Consider the following 17,638-nt stretch of genomic DNA (forward strand, 5'->3'; position numbering starts at 1 on the left):
TATTCTTTTTGATTTTTCTATCTAAACAATGAATGTAATCAATATTTAATATATACTATCTAAAATTCTTTTAAATGTTTTTTAGAACTCTTTGAACTTTTCATTAACACCCTTGGAGGCTGCAATATAAGTTTGAGAAACATTACTCCAAAAAAGACATACATTTTTTCAAAATATAAGCAAAGTTAATACAAAATTTTAAATTACATTATCTTTATACAGTATTTGCATCAATAAGCAGATTGTACTGCCAATGTATTTTTCATATTGGATCAAAATTATAACAATACATTGAACAAAATGTTTCCAATAAAATAAACTTTTTATAAGAACAATCATGACATGAAATAATGAGATACTGTAACTAATTCAGTCAGAGTTCATTTTAACAGTGCTACAAAGAATGCCCAGTTCCCATGCAGTTAGAAGACAACTAAGTGATTTAAAAGCAAACAAGTGAGTATTTTATTCAAATTTAATAAGTAAAAAGGGTAGGGTCATTAGTTCTAGTCATAAATGATGAAAACAGTATTGTGTCTAGATGAATGAAGGAGGCAATATAATCAAATAGGAAAATATACTAAATAAAAATAATAAAAGCAGCATTTTCTTTCAAACAAAGGACTTCTTATTGTTGCCTTTGCTTCTTAGGATAATGAAAAGCTTAATATATAACAGTGGAAATATGATGCACATCTAATCCAAAACAAGTTCTGTTAAAAAACTACAGATACTGAGCTGCTGGTGCTTTTAAAACAGTACAATTTAATCAAATACAAAACAGTACAGCAAACTATGAAGATATACAAAAGGTGACATTTAAAAAGGCTTGGTGAAGGAGGGGCCAGAAGGCTTTTTTCCAAGTCAACACACCAGATGTGGCTGGCAGCTGGACCTGCCCCATCCTCACTGCCATGAGGAAGAGCCTTCTCACTGACACCAGCAGGCGCATTTAACCGAAGCATGGCACGTGTTGCTCTAGCACTCTTTTTCTGTATTGAAAAAAAATTGGATAAAGAGTCTTCCACACTGTAATGAAGTCCATTTTCTTCTGAGCAATTAACAAAGCATTTTCCAGACGACACAGGAGGACTTTGCAGCTAGGTTCTTGCTAGTGTGCTGACAGCAACTTACACAAATTTCATATGCTCTGAGAATCTTTATTGAACTTTCCACCCTTATTTCAACAGCACTTGAAGAGGCCTTCCTTTGGAACCTCCCCAGAATAACACAAAGTGGAAAGGAGAAAAAAAACAGACAATCTAGAGTAGAGGAAATTTATTTCTGTTAGGTTTTGAACAAAAATTTGGAGAGTTCAAAGATAAAATCACCTCTATGTCAAACAAGGAACATAAAAAAAATTAAGTGTTAAAGTCAATTGGTTTGTTCACCATATTCAGCAGCAGTCAGAAATATAAATATCGCAAACTGTAATATCATTCTAGGTTCTCACACAATGGATCAGCCTATCAAAAAAAGTAACTGAAAGGCAGATTTAATAAGGTTTGTCTTGCAGGCATAAAACCTTAACATTTATGGTACAATACCATATTAATAAATACTTTCAATTTTTCAAAAGGTAACCACTAAATTCCCCAAGGCCACAGCTGCCTAATTCAACTATTGAACAAGCAATAACAAAAAAATACAGACTGAAAAATCCCTTGACTTCACAAATTTGGACATGATTCTAAAATGCATCATGGGAGAACCTTGATTACCAGTAAGAGGTTGGATACTGATGGATATTAAAACAGACAATCAACTCACTGAAAACACACACACAAAAAAAAAATCCCCAATCAACCAAACAGCACTTTCTTTAATCAGAACACAAGGGAAAAAAAAAAAAGAGTTTTTTATTTCTGTACTGATTGACCTTAGAGCTGGAAGTAGTGCGCTTGTTAATACAAACTCATTATGTAATGGTGCATGGTACAGCCAAAGGCTAATTGTATTATTTCACTGTACATCAAACCATTCAGTTTCAGGATGGCTATACCAGATGCATAATTCTTCTTCTTTCTTTCTTTCTCTCCCCTAACCTTTCATATTTATTCTAAGGACAAGAATATTTATGAAAAGAATAAATGTGTTTCTGCTAAAAAGGAAAAAAACCCTCACAAATTATTAAAAATTAATCAATAAGTATGTATCCTGTATTTAACTCCTAATTCATGGCAAGACTGCAATGCAAAGGCAGAGCTGTTCAAAGTAAACAGCTGAAAATTCTAAGAAGCATTTATGCCAATTAAAACCAATTAACATCTGAATGATCTAAAAGCATTTTCCACATCTGGAGACTGTGAATATTTGGCTGGCATATGGCTAACCTAGATCACTAACAGTGGGCAGAAAGCTCTTACACATTTCACTGTCAGTTTATAATTTAAATCCTAGGACACCCTGTCATCCACACAGAAACCAGCTCGATACACTGGTGGTACCTGCACACTGCCTGAGCTGGGACACTCATCGAGCACTTTCCCAGCTCACAGGCATATTTATTATCTCTCCCTTAAGTCTAGTTTGTAATGTAGCTACAAATGGCAAACTTCATGTTCTTAAACACAACTGCAGACTGAACAAGTTGAATGTCATTTACCAATAATGCCTCCACATTGTTCACTTAAAGCTAAAATTAAGTTTCAAAGGTTCTCGATTTAAACATCACAATGTAAATTTTAATGTACATGAGTCTTTTAATTTAATACACTGAAATATTTACCTTCTACACCTATGGCATCAGCTGTTAAACATATTGATTGGTGGGATATATACAAAAAACTCAAGTTTGATTTTGTCTCATCCTCCTTACATTAAAGTAAACTTTCACCTTCCCACATCATTCATCACAATATGATTAGGTTGTGACACCACATTTTTCCTGTGTTCACTCTATTTGCAGAAACAAAAAGACCCCAGCAGTCTTTTTGCTGATCCTATTTCTCATTTTATTAGAATTTCATCCCCATATCTCACTCTATAATATTTTGAATATTTTACACTTCAACAGAATTATTACTGAGTCACAATTTCCTTTTAGCTTGTGTCCGCTGAATAATACATATAGTTCAATTAACTTAACTCTGGGATGACAGCACATTTGTAACATTCTCAAATCTTTCAAGACATCCTGATATGGGAAAACAAGTTAGCATAACATCCCCTGCTTGCAAAGTTAATGTTAAGCACTGCTTTCCTTTAGGTTTTTTGGTATTTGCTATCACTTTCCTTCCTCTCCTCTCACATTACATCCCAAGCTTTATTGAAGAATAGCCCCTTTATGTAAATCAGGAACATAAGAAATTTCAGAACAGCCATAGCATCAAATTGTAATTGTTACACTTAAGAGTTTTTCTGAAGACTTTTTTCAGACAATTAATTAAATAAATATAATTTCTTCATATTTTAACAGCTATAAAATTACACTGCACTCGGACTTCTTTTGATGCTTATTATTGATAAAATATACAGTACTGATTTCACATTTAGACTGCATTTAAACTTCAACATCCGCTGACTTTAACATCTGTTCAACTCTGATCTGCATAAATCAACAACAGAAATTTCCACATTATGCATCTTCTGAAGTTTGCACTTCACCCTGGAGCTCTGTCCACACTCCACCTACTTAAGAAAACTGTTGTTTCTCACACTAAAAATTATAAATTACAACAGACACACATATGCCCACTGCACACATAAGTGCTGAATGAGGTTCTGGCCTTTTCCTGGTGTCGTGTTTGATAAAATCAGAATAATATCATCATGATACCAGAATTATATCTGCCATGTTTAAGAGTATCTCTATTTGTGCTCATATTAGCCTTGAAAATATTCATATTTTTCATGTTAACAGCAAGAACTGACCCTCCCACCCCCAATACTCCCATTGCTCCCCATTCCCCAACTCTGTAAGATTACAGAAATTCACTATCTAGGGTCAGTGTCATCCAGTACAGATAATTTACATTCAAACTAGCTGTCCAGATTCCCTTTATCATCAAATGCAGAGAAAGAGGCATGTTCAGGGGCAAATCCACCATATCCTAAAGGCAGATCAGTAGAAAACAGGCCAAGATGAATGAATCAGTAATTATTAATGCATGTCTGCTGGTCAAAGGGAGACTAAAGGAGAAACCTGAATGACATGTAGATATTTACATAGCAGATCTAAAGTTAGATCAGTTGAGTAAGACTCAAGTACCTGTCAGAAACTTTTGATGTGGGGTCTGCAGCATAATTATTCTGGTGATAAATGATAAAGTGAAGCAAAATGGAGTATTTAGGTGCCTGGCCCAATTTATCTGAGGAAATACCAAACTCACCCAAGCTCGGCATTTAGACTGAAAGCATCTGACCCCATTTAAAGCAATGACATGTATTTTACATTTGTATTTATATTCTCACTAAAGTTATGGAATAAGTGCAGCCTTCAAGTATAGACATTCATACACTCATTTCATGCATCCCAATTTGCAATTTTATCTTCAGATACTAATTTCTGGTTGAAAGTTTTTGTCATATGTGTATTCAGCTCTTTATATGTGAAAGGCCAAAACACCTAAATCATTTACAATCTTAGTTTCAAAGACTAAAATGCATTTAACCATTATATAAATATTTATACACACACACACACACACATATACACACACACACATATGAAAGGAATTCTTCACGGCATTAGCTTTTTATGTATCTCCTAATATGTCAAATGGCATAAGACCACAGATAATGGCAGTGGCATTTCCATATCCCATTTTCCTTTTGTCCAAACTTTGCAGAAGTCTTTTCTCTTTCATATGTACTTAATTTTTAATTAGAACTTTTAGTGTGGTAATAAAAATGTCCCAAAGAATACACTCTTTATGCAAACAAAATAAACTTCTAAATGGTATTCTGTTTGAAATGAATGGAAAAATGGATTATTGTTGGTTCCATCAATTAGTTACATTACTTCATCAGTCTGAACATAACTTTTATTTCCTAGAGTAATCCATCACAGTGACATTTTATCCTAGAGTTAAATGAAAGCTTTAATGAAACCATTCCATGGCTTCCAGCACGCTGCAGGTTTACTAAAATTAAGTGCCCAGGCAGACATCCTGTGCTATGCCTCCTTATGTACAAGTCTTCGGTCTCAAAGCCAACTTTCACACAAGTACAGCTTTGTTTACACGAGGAAATTTTGACAGTCAAGTGGTTTGTTGAATACAATTACCTCATAAATTTTCCTATAACTCCATGAGTGATCAAAGTGAGAACTCAAACACTTTTATCCCCTCTTTTTTGAGGTTATACTGTATTGAGATCTTCACAAGAAATCAAACTAAAACGTATCTGATTGTGAAATATGTTTGCCTCATCTTAGCTAGAAAAAATTATCTGAGGCTATTTTCCTGCATTGTAGAACACTGGGATGATTACTTATTAACTTTGAAAAGTTCTAACAGGTTTAATTTCAATTAAGCCTATGAGAACAAATCGCAGAGAAATAATTTCAGAAACAATTTTTCAAAGTATACAAGAGAAATCTATATGCTGCTGAGGATGAAGCACAATAAAGCATCACTGAGATAATCTATAGTTAAAATGATGGTGTATGACTTATGATCAAGCTTCATTACCTGCAGAGCAAGGGGCTTCCATCTCATATTTTTCAGTAAAGCTGGTGCTGAGGTAAGCATGCTCTGAGGTCGCTTTTTCAAAGTTAAGATAACACCACTCGGATCCTCTCGTAGTGCATTCACCAAATTTTTCAACTGCCACCCCACCTGGTAACCAGTAAAATCATTACAATAAAATTGAGGTACATTATTCAATATGTAATGTTCCCTTTTTAAATAAGATTAGTAAATAACATAAAGGAGGGTATATATAATAAAGGAGATTAACTCTAGAAATGTCGAAACTTAATCACCGCATAAAAATCACATAAACTAAAATAGTTCTTATAATGCATTAAGATGTATATGCATCATTTCAGGTTTTAGAATTAATAAACTACTGTCATTTCACTGCAAATGCACAATTAAATCTCAAGGTGTTTTCAAACTTAGCTCTGGTACATAGACTTCCGAGACTAGAAAGTTAAAAAGCCCTGGCTTTTGCATTGACAGTTCATTTCAAAACTGAGCATTTTGTACTTCGTGGTTACTGTTCAAAGTCCACTAATCACGTGTAGTCATACACTACTACTCCTAGCAGCTTAGGCAAACATAAACCAGCTCAGGAAGATCTACTCTTCACACTGCTATAAAAATGAAGTCAGAATCATAAGGCCTTTTTTAAAATAGTGTTTTTTTCATAATGATTTCAGAAACAAATACAGTAAATCAATGACAGAAATGTAACCCAGTCACTACATATTAGCCCAAAATAAAATTTTCCTAATTTAATTATAGCATTTTTAGGTATTTTAAAATTAAAACCTTGATTAAAATGGAAAGCAAAAAGTTTCTGTTTATAAATGCAAGGAATCTGAATAATTTATTTTGCATTTTTGGAAAAAGTACTTCAAATACTAAAACATTTTAAGTTGTGACAATGGTTTTAAGTGTGAATATGGCCTGATTACCAGGTACGTATTGCAAAATGCTTTAGGATAGTAAAAGTATGCTTTTTCAAGTTTTGCACCTACACTGGCAATAATTAGAATCATACATCCCTTCAAAATCTTGGCCTGTAGACTCAGAAAGTGATTATTTCTGTAAATTTGACAGCTTTTCTACCTTTTTGCTCTGTCCCCCACCCTTGCCCCGCTAAACAAACAAGTAAATTTTCTTAGTTTGTAAATGATCACAATTATGGATATTTTCCCTCTTTCACAATTTGTACAAGAACACTGTCAAGAAGAAAATTATCCAGCTGAGAAGAGGAAAAATAAAAATCTAGAACTTTGAAGTGAAAAGGTTATTTTACATTTGAATAATATATTTTAAAAATCAAATTGGCAGTGTGAACAAAGAGCACAGATGTTCCTTATCACTGGTATAGTGCAACATGACACAAACATGTTACCTATGCTTAAGCAACATAATCATGTGTAGGTTGTTGCTACTTATTTTGTACCTTATTCCCTATTACAACAAGCCTCACTTTGGTTAGTATCACTTATTTTATAAGAACTGCTTCTCCCAAACAAGCACCCCATTTGAGCCAACACTGATTTTACCAACAACCCTGAATCACAGACGTGGCTCAAATCCCACCACTCTTTCTTCAGCTCCTGTGGACCTACCTGTCCTGTTTCCACCACAGCAAAGCCCAATATATCCAGGACACACTTCTACAGTGAGGTTATTTTATGCAAAGAGAAAGGGTGTTGATAACATGTGTCTTTATAGAATATTTTCCAGCTTTCACAGAAAACTTCCAAGCATGCTGAAATCCTTATTTCCAGTCCCATGTACTAGGCATATGGCTATTATACTTCAAACAAAATGAAACATTAAATTAACCAACTCCATCTCAATTCTCCCATCCCACTGAAGTTTCCATTGTGTTTCAATAGCATTTAAACAAAGTATCTTCAAGCCCAAGCTTTGTGTGTAAGGACATTGCAATCATATAAAAAATACCTTGCTATTTACAATACTGTTTTCTTATTTTAGAGACTTCCACCACTGCTTAGAAGCAATATATTCCCCACAGTAACATAATGTCGCTGTGGGCATATGTGAGGTTTCATTTGCTATCCAAAAGAAAGAATTACTGGCCTACAGTTCATGTAAGCTATCTCTGTACCCAAGGTACTGTAATTCCCTAATGCAACAACTGAAGAGGGATTTGTGGAGTAGAATCCTTCTGCTCCACAAAGCAGCACAGGGAGCCTTGAGGAGAACATGATCTGACCTCAGTTACGGAGTCAGGATGTAAAGTTCTTCCCAATTAAGTTGGTAGGACACTGCATGCAAAAACTGTACTTTAAAGCCATCTGTTTCTCACTGAAATAGCCAGAGGAATATAAATAAAACTGGGGCTTTTTGGTTATGCTAGCATTTAAAAAATTATTTTAAATGCACTTTCATATTTTGCAGAGATAAACTCTCATGTATTTGAAATATGCATTGCATTGCAATAAATGGGAGATTATCTAGTCTCTTCATAAGAGTTTGGGGGATTAAAGAAAAAAATAGCTTCAAAGCACTAAATCTGATGTATTTGATTTAGAAGCTCATGAATAAAAACAATTTATCTTAATTTTTCACAGTGAAATTCTGAGTTTACTATAAATTTCAAATGAAGTTCATCCTCTGCTTTTATCTAGTTCCTGACAAAAGTTTTCTGGCTGTTCAGACAGGCCTTGATGGCTTCTCATAATCTGAACAAAAAGTACTAAATTGGCCTAAGAGGAACAAGTCACATAAAAGGCAGTCAACAATCAATTGAAGGAAATAGATGTCCACACAGGAGGCCTGCTTTTCAGTTCCAACATATTTCAGATCCCCTCAAAATTCATTCTGACACAGGCAAAACAATTTTTTTTTGAGGAGGTCAGGTTGGAAAGCAGAAAAAGCAGGGACTATATCTGGAACTGAAAACTCATTTTCAAAAATCCACTTCAGTGACACGTAACTTACCCTTTAACTACAATTTGGTTTTATTCTCTCTAACATCTCCTTTTTCATTACCACAGTTAAAAATTTGCAACTTCTAATCACCACATTTTTTGGGCAGAATTTTCTAAGTTCTTATCATATCCTTTCCTATCACATCCTTGCCCATGTACTGCAAAAAAAAGGACAGTAACAAGAAAGTTTCAACACTGGTTTGAAAATTCAATATGTATGTAAGAGGACTGAATTAGCAGACAATTTTACTTAAAGTAAAATAACCTGAGCAATTCATTTTGAAAACAGGGCACTATGCTGACCAAATGGCCATTTTTAAGGGCCAAGGAAGCTACTGTTGCTTGCTTTAAAATAAATTTACATTGTTAAATTAGTGCCACCTCGAAGCAGCAGTCAGGAGAGGTGTCTTTGATGGCAGCCTAAGCCCAGCGGTGGCTTTCTCTGCCCATCCCTGAATCCCTGTGCAGCTCATGGCCACGTGCAGGGAGGGACCAGGGCAGCCACTGGTGCCCTAAGGGGTCGTGGTGAGATGGTTTTGCCAACATTACAGCAGCTCTGCTGGAGGAGTCTGCCAGGGAAGGGAGGGACAGAAGGGGTGACCCACACCTGAGGCCCAGTGGCCCAAGGCCAGATCCACAGTGCTGCTGGGGTGGCACGGGCAGGGGCACCACGGTCCCAAAGGGGAGGGAACCCCGCACAGAGACACAGCCTGCACACAGGGTGCCTACGGCACCAGCATCAGGCCACCTCCACATTTCTCATCCATCCCACCACTACATGCCCAGGGATTGTGAGCAGGCTGGGAAGCCTCACCAGAGTGCTCCAGAGGCACTCAGGACACCCAGGTTGCTTCAGCAGGGCAAGACTGGCACCCAGGAAGGAGCCCTGCACAGCCCTGACACATCCTCCTCATCTCCTTGCCAAGCACCCACTAACCCAAATCACAGGAAGCTTTAGCAAAGGGTGCTTTTAGAGGTCCCCATCCACCACCTGGAAAAAAAACATACTTCTGAGCAAGTTGAGGCATATTTTAAAAGATCTCTATGTTTCTTTGGCTTTCAGCAAGCACATCTGGATAACACTATCACAACAGCCTGAAATTAAAATTTTATTTTGAATTTCTATTCTAAATTCTCAAGAATTTCACATTTAAATAATTAAAAGTTGCTCTTAAATAGGTTTTTTCATCCAAAAGAATCTGTTGCTCCTCTTATGACAATCTTAGAAGATTGGAAATAATCTTGCTTTCTCTGAAAGTAAGCATGACCATTCATTGAATCTTTTTTTCACACAGCTGCACTCATGACAGCATTCCCATATTCCTGTGCTCATTCATGAGTACTGTAGTATGTTATGATCCAGAAAGGAGATCTGTAAAGTATTAACATGCAGGCAGCTCAAATACAATTGGATGGCCGTACACCAACTATTTTTAGGATGCTATGAAATAACCAACAGTCTGAAAAATCTAGGATTTGTATCCCCAGAGAACAGCTACATCATTTAAAAGCAGTGTGCAAACCCAGTGCACAGTGAAACTACACAGGCATAATTCTATTCTAAGGGTGACCAGAGTCCCATGAAAGTTAATGAAAGTTTCTGCATCCATGAGAAGAAAACTGGTGGGTTTTTTTCATTACTTTAATTATTTCCTAACTTGTAGATTTTGGAAAGGTAAAAGTAGTCGTATCTTTACACTTTTGAAGAAAAAATAATACCTCACTGCTAAATATAATCTGCTAAGCTATTTCCTATTTTCTAACTATGCGAATATGTACAATCCACTCTAGTTTCTAAATTTAAAAGGTTGGTGGACTGGGAAGATAAGCAAAATTATTTTTCTTTTAATGTTGCCTGTAATTGGTTGCATGCACTCAGACTTAACATTTCAGGCTTCAAGCTTTCACTCATTTTTCAGCTAAAAAAACCTAAACAATTTCTAGGAGGAAAAGTGTATTCACCTTAAGAAATAGTTTTTTGAAGACTTCCATATCAAACACCATCTCGCATTTCATGAAAAAAAATACTGCATGAGAAAAAAAATCCCCAACACTGCACTTCGAGTAACAAATATCAAAGATAGCATGTTGTTAAGCAACTCAGAATCTGACAAAGAAATTCAACAGTGTCATGCTGTTAAATGACCAGACTGATTTCCATGAACACTGGCCAGAAACAAGGACAGTCAGCTGCTAGCCCCATGAAACAAATGTTAGTAGCAAGTATCTTCTTCCCTTCCCTTCACTGCAGATGCCTGAAAAGGCAAAAAATTAATGGAAAGCCATAGGTCTTTTGTCTCCAGAAAATGTAACTGGTTAGGAAACCACAAAAGAATGTTTACAGCATGGACTACCACAGAGATGAAAGCTGTATCTGTATGCAGTAGGAGAAGCAGTGTCAGGAGAGCAGTAGATGTCTTTTCAGGGATTTATCCAGGTTCTTAAGCTAGCAAGATAATAGCATCTGCACTTGCATAATGGTTTTCTCCTAAAGAGGAGAGGTTAATAATATTGTGATTGCAAAGGCTGCAATTCTAATTAAAGAGTATCTTGGCTATATTATTTAAATCAATGCAATTTTAATTCGATGTTAAAAGTCACTTCCGTGCATCCTTAAAATGTCACTGATCATACTGCACTGTATCATTGCCCAAAGTCACAATACAGTTTGTACGGAAAGTACATTGAAAAAAATCACATCTTTTTCATGAATAATTTCTGATATTTCACTAAGACTTTTGCTTACTACCACCAAACCATGAAATAAGTGATTTTTAAATTAATTTTTGTCTATGTACACTAAAGATCACAATTAAGAGACTTTCCCAAGAATAAACCAAGTTAGAATCCAAACGGAAAGCTGAGTGCAGAAATCACTACCTCTCATTAAGCTGCCCTAAACACATTTCCTTGTCAGAACATGTATCTGACCCAGAGCTTAACTTCTGCAAAGTACAGCAAAGTACCACCATAATTCAACAAATTTGAAAATATTAGTAACATGACCACAGAGCACCTCAGTATAGGAGCCAACCATCTGTATTATCCATGGGGGAACTAAAAATTTGATTTATCCAGAAACAGAGAATCAGTTCTGTACTGAAGCTTGGACACTGTTTAATAGCAATGCTTACCTTTCATTTTGTACTGATACAATCAACCTTCAGCTCAGAGATACCCCATTGTTTTGCTTTTGAGTCATTGCTAGTACAACAGCCTAGAACAAATAAATGAGCATATTTGATGGAAGAGCAAAGACTCCAACTTCATGGGTTTGGTTATATATTTTACAGACATAAAGGTCAGTTACTAGGCACAATTTCTGAGGAAGAAGGGTCTCATTTTCCCATTTTAGGGTATGGCTCTAAAAAAACGGGGTTGGTTCCAATTCAGATTTTGTGTACCTCTGAAATTTGAAGCATTTCCCTTTACTTGGGTACCTGCAGTGAGTGGCCATCTGCAGTGTGGCAATTATAAGGCAACTGTCTCTTCAACCAGGAGTACAGATAACCTGAAAAGACAGCTACTGGCAAATTGGAAGGTTTCCACTCAACCCTTCATCTAGTTTCTGAACATGGATCTCAGCATTATTTATCCTCAGAGGGACTAAACTCAGTCCTTACGAAGGTGTCTCAAGCACCAAGACATGCATAACTTCCACAGGGGCAAAGTACTGTGCTGATGGGACTATGCAAACATAAACCTCAATCATATAACAGGCAAGAAACCATTAGCTCCTTGCACTGGGATATGGGAAATGAGGGTTCTGGTCCCAGTTCCCAGACACCACTTTTTTGTGTAATAGAAATGCAATACAAACTAACACACACTGCAGAGAACAGGGTCTGGGAGCCCTGCTGTGATGAGCAGGCCCTACCCCTTTCTTCAGCAAGCACACAGAAATTAAACTCTTATGAACCAAGGTGCTGCCACCAGAGTCCTTGCTTGGCCTCATTTTCAAGAGCTTCCAGGGAATATATGGAGAGCCCAGGTGCCTATTCATTTCAGCAGGGCTTCTGGCAAAGGACAGTATCTCCCCAGCCCAAGAAGAGGCATTTCAGCATCCTTGGGTGGCCTTGGGCGAGTGCTAAGAAAACTCAAGTGCTGATAAAAATCTGAGCAGGCACAATGAGCTGGTGGCAGGAGCTGGAGGCTCAGGCAGGATTTAGGCAGACTGGGTTACACCCTGCTTTCTCACAAATTAAGCTGCAGTAAGGATGTGGATGGCTTCCCCCTCCCTCAGGGAAGTGGAAAAAGCCGAGTTCTCCACATTTCATGCAGCATAAGGAATGTGCTCTTCAGGAGTGACCCTGCAATCTTAACCCCCAGCCACATTTGCCTTACAGGAACTCATTTTTGTGACCCTGTGCTTCATCTCACAATGGGAATTTGACTTATGTGTGTGTGCATTGTACAGTATCACCACCAAAGACTTGTCCTGAAATTAAAACAGTAAACATATCTAAACATACATGCATACACATATATAATTTCTTTCAGATTAGATTCACATTATCAAAACTTAATATTTTAGAATTATTCCAGTGAGTCAGTAATTCCAACAGTCTTTGACCTCCCTCAGATTTTCAGCATATAAATAAACTGCTTGAGATTCCCAGCTAAACAGTGCTGTTACCCTTGAAGCAGATGTTTCTTGAGACTGAATTCATATAGTGAAAATAAATTAAGATGTGTACAAATAAATTGTAAAAAAAATAATACTTAAGGTCACTAACAAACAAGCAAACAAACAAACAAAAAAAACCCCCCAAAAAAACCCCAAAAACAAACAAACAAAAAATCCAAATCCAAAATAAGTCTGTAAGTGAGCTGCAAATTTATGCAGCATCACTTAACTAAAGAAAGGACAGGTATATGGAGTTAAAAGAAATTGTCTTAAAAAAGCAGTAATTATTTAGTCATGAGAGAGCTTTTCTTTTTTTTTACATTTTACTTCTATTAAAATAATCAGCCATAGATTATGTACTCTGTTCAAACCACTGAGTTGTTTTAATCCAGTACTGAGTTTTTTTAAAGTAAAATGTAAGTGTTCACAGTACATCTACTCAAATCATGGAATTTCCCTTGCTTTAATTATTCCTCCCATGGGACACAGCATGGATTTGCTTTTCTTACTGTTTTGATCTATATTTAGAACAACTATCACTGTCTTACACTTCCTCACAGTTACCTCCTATTTTCATCAGAGTAAAACAATAGATTATGCAACAGAAGATCAGGCTGGAACCTGAAGACCAGCTGTGTCAGGTACACAGCTGCTACCTGCACAAAGCACAGAAGTATTCAAAATTATTCAATCCTAACTCATATGTGGTCCAGGCTGTGCACAACTGTAATGTCAGTTGTGTTAATATGCACAACATTGAAGGCATCCCTCCTTAAGCTTTCATCATCTTTTCTACAGTGTACTTCAATTTTCAGCAACCTCAGTTAAAAGGAAATTATTAGCAGCAGAATAATACCTGCCTTCCTTTCCAAATTCATATCCCTGAACATACACTAACCTTTTTAACCTCTTCTTATGAGACAAAAAGAGTAATATTATCTGTATTCTGTTCTACAGGCATCAAAAATGTTAATAATAGAAAACCCTAGTTCTACTTAATATCTACTACCTGGCATAAAAATAATACCTGCCTTCCTTTCCAAATACACATACCTGAACATACACTAACCTTTTTAACCTCTTCTTATGAGACAAAAAGAGTAATATTATCTGTATTCTGTTCTACAGGCATCAAAAATGTTAATAGAAAACCCTAGTTCTACTTAATATCTACTACCTGGCATAAAAAAATACTCTAATTATATATTCTGAAATAACCATTTTAACTGCAGAATTTACATTATTCTCACTATAGAGAACATACTGTTAAAATTTTAATTTAAACTGCCTGCAAATATAAATTGTACCAAGATTTGTAGCCAGTAGCAACTACTGAGAATACGAAAATAATTTTTATCAGGAATACATGCAAAACAATTTTGGCAGCATATTGTCTTTCAATATTTATGTTGCAAATATTAATACCATTTACAGCACCTCTTAGAGGACATTCTTCCCTATGGAAATGCTACCATATGGGGAAAAAAACAAAACAGAAAAAAACCCTCTAAAATAAAGCCATTAAAATACATCATCTTCCAGTGTATTCTGTGCAGAAAGATGAATTTACCAATTAGGTCACAAAAATACTCCACAGAATACTGCAGCAGTTTTTAGCAGACACATCCTCAGGAGTATAGTCCTAAGTATACCTTGTATAAAAATACTAGACTTGGATATGGACTCAGAAATGTGGCTATTGCCAGTGGTGACACTATGAAGGCCCACCAGTGACACTCACAGAAAAGGTCAACTGGTGTCTGCAGAGGATTTCTTACTACAATTACACTGCTTTCAAAAGATACTTTGGTGCCTAAAAGTCAGCCCAGGTGTGTATTCCCAAACAGTAGCTGTACAGAGCAGTCTATGTCCTCAGTTACAAAAGAATTTTTTTCCCCAAAGAAAAATAATTTAAGAACTCAATATGAATGTTGTCTGCTGAATGTTGTCCCTGTATGTTCATCTACATGTACACAAGTAAAGTACCAGGGCTCAATAGCAGTAGAGTTGTCCATTCTGGGGTACAGCCAGGACAGAATAAAAGAAATCTGGTTTGGAGTGAGCTGTAGCTCATACCAAATGGCATTTGGTGAGCAAGACCACAATCAGCTGGCAGGGAATACTTCTAGAAATACAGTGTATGGGTACTAAAGCCATGTCCCAGTCATATGAGATGAAGAGAATCTCTTGTTGCACCAACTTCTCCTTGAAAGAACTTCCTGAAAGGACTCGTACAGCAACGCCGACCTCTCAGGGCTTGGCTGTTCACAGCTCCATCAGTTCCACACCAATCCCACAGATGAGGCTTACCATGCTCAGCACATGTTCTAGTGCACTGAGCTGCAGCAGAGGGTCGGGATCAGGTGCTCTGGAGCACAGAACCAAGAGCACACTGATGTGGGATGCCAGTGCTCAGGCTACAGAACCAAATGTGCTACTCACAAAGCCAGAGGCAGTAAGGAGCACTTTCCATAACTATTTGTGATTTACTAATGACACTGACAGCGTTCCCTTTCCATTCTTGGGCACAGTCAACCAGGTTTAATGCTTTCAGCTAAGACAATCAGGTTGACTTTAAATTAAAGTAGAAAAACTGGCATAGTTTAGTTCTGTTATCATCCAGGAGGAAGGTAGCTGCTGAATGGCAGCAGCGGCTTTCTGCTGCAAGTGAAATTCCACTGGAACATGACAGAGGTGTACTTAAGTGTGAAAATTTAATAAGGAGAATTATTTAAAGTTTGGCAGAAACATGAAGCAGCATGGGCTGGCCAAAGCTTATACTGGTCTAACACAGATGTGACAACGACTTGTTTGTTGGCTGCTCTGTCCTGCCAGAGATAGAGTGCAACTGCATGCCTGCACTCTCCCAACACCTTATTTACATAAGAATGAGCCTGTGCTCATCAAAGTGGTGTGTGTTCCACACATCAACTCCAAACAACCCCCAGGGATCAACAGGAAAGAAATTGCATGGACAAGAGCATCCAGCATTTGTTCCCATGGGGAAATGAAAGATCACGTTCTATCACATATTTCGTTTCTGCAATACCACACTTCCCTGACGTATGCAATATAAAATAATATATTTGTGGGTAACTGCACATCTATGTAAAAAAGATAACATAAATAACATCATATAGTCTCAAGACAAATTCCATGATAAAGGGAAATGGACAAAAATATTTTTTCTTTCGAAGGGATCATGACAATTTAGTTCCTTTCTCAGTACTACACAATATTTACGGAGATTGTAAAAAGAGGATAGGGAATTATACTGAAATTTTGAGAGGGTGGTTGAAGGACAGACTACAATTGCCAGAAAGTATGGACCCCTTATCCTGCCAAATGACAAAGAGTTTAGGACAGGGCCCTACAGAACTAGGTTACTTCCATAAAGACTTCCATGAACTTTTCTGTATAAAAAAAAAGCTTTTAAATGTAAATCCCATCCACCTTTAAAACTGAGTATTTGTGTTAACATTTATCAAACATCTATAAACAGAGAAAGCCCAAGAATTCAGAAATAATTAAAAGAATTATCGGGGAGCTGTTCCTCTCTCTCCTCCTCCATAAGAGCACATGCATGACAGCAACTGAAGGAAATTGAACAAAAAGCTTCTTTCCCTTGAACTTTTATGATCTTGCTGCACTGTTTTTTTGTTCAAGTCAAGCACCATAAGAAAATAAAAGTACTGTTTTAAATAAAGATGTTGTGAATGGAAGTTGTATAAAAGCTTGGACTGTCCCAGCCGTCCCCTTCCTTGTAGTATTGATGCCTTAAGTTTTAGCTTTCATATTTTCCAGATTCTGTATTGCATTAGTGTGTAACTCTGCATTAGTATATAACTCTGAACTTCATATAAAGTGTTAGCAAGTTCTCATCACAGTTCAATCAGACTAAACAATCCTTTTCCAGCCTGAGAACCAAGGACATTGTTGCAGCTTCAGGCACATAAGGTACAAACAACAGCAAATTGATGAGAGCAGTCTGGAAGGATGGGACTTCATAACCTAAAGCTGTAATTGGACAATTAACCAAAATATGTAAATTGATCAAAACATATAAAAGTGTGGAAACTCATAATCCATCATCCATCTTGGGTGCAGCCTCGGCCAGGCTCTTGTACTGCCCAAGGTGTATCCTTTGAAGGCCTTTTAATAAATACCTACTTTATTTCTTTAACACTGTCTAGCCTCTGTTCCAGGTAGCTTCTCAAGGCATCACTGTTCCAGCCCATTTCCCCACTAAGCCTCTTTAGAAATACTGCCACATTAAAAGCCAAGTCAACATGGCCATAAATGAAATACCTGTGTTCGCAAAAGCCTAGCTGGATCTGAAACAGTGCAGAAAAAACAAACAAATATTTGCAACATAATTTTTCTATTTACAGGTATTTTGTTTGGTTGTCCCCCCAGAATAAGAAGCCATCTAC

At 36.7% G+C, this 17,638-nt stretch overlaps 1 protein-coding gene across 8 annotated transcripts in view; it reads right to left on the reverse strand.

Moving 5' to 3' along the window:
• Positions 1 to 17,638, reverse strand: part of CNKSR2 (connector enhancer of kinase suppressor of Ras 2) — a 205,459-nt gene that overhangs the window by 87,215 nt on the left and 100,606 nt on the right. For 5 of the 8 annotated variants that reach the window (XM_068179892.1, XM_068179891.1, XM_068179897.1 and 2 more), the window contains one exon: positions 5,634 to 5,780. The exons of the other annotated variants lie outside the window; for them this stretch is intronic. In XM_068179892.1, coding sequence (XP_068035993.1) covers positions 5,634 to 5,780 — 147 coding nt within the window. The remainder of the gene's footprint in view (positions 1 to 5,633; positions 5,781 to 17,638) is intronic. 8 annotated transcript variants of the gene reach the window in all.

This window comes from Anomalospiza imberbis, chromosome 2, assembly GCF_031753505.1.
Source record: "Anomalospiza imberbis isolate Cuckoo-Finch-1a 21T00152 chromosome 2, ASM3175350v1, whole genome shotgun sequence".
NCBI classification, from domain to species: Eukaryota; Metazoa; Chordata; class Aves; order Passeriformes; family Viduidae; genus Anomalospiza; species Anomalospiza imberbis.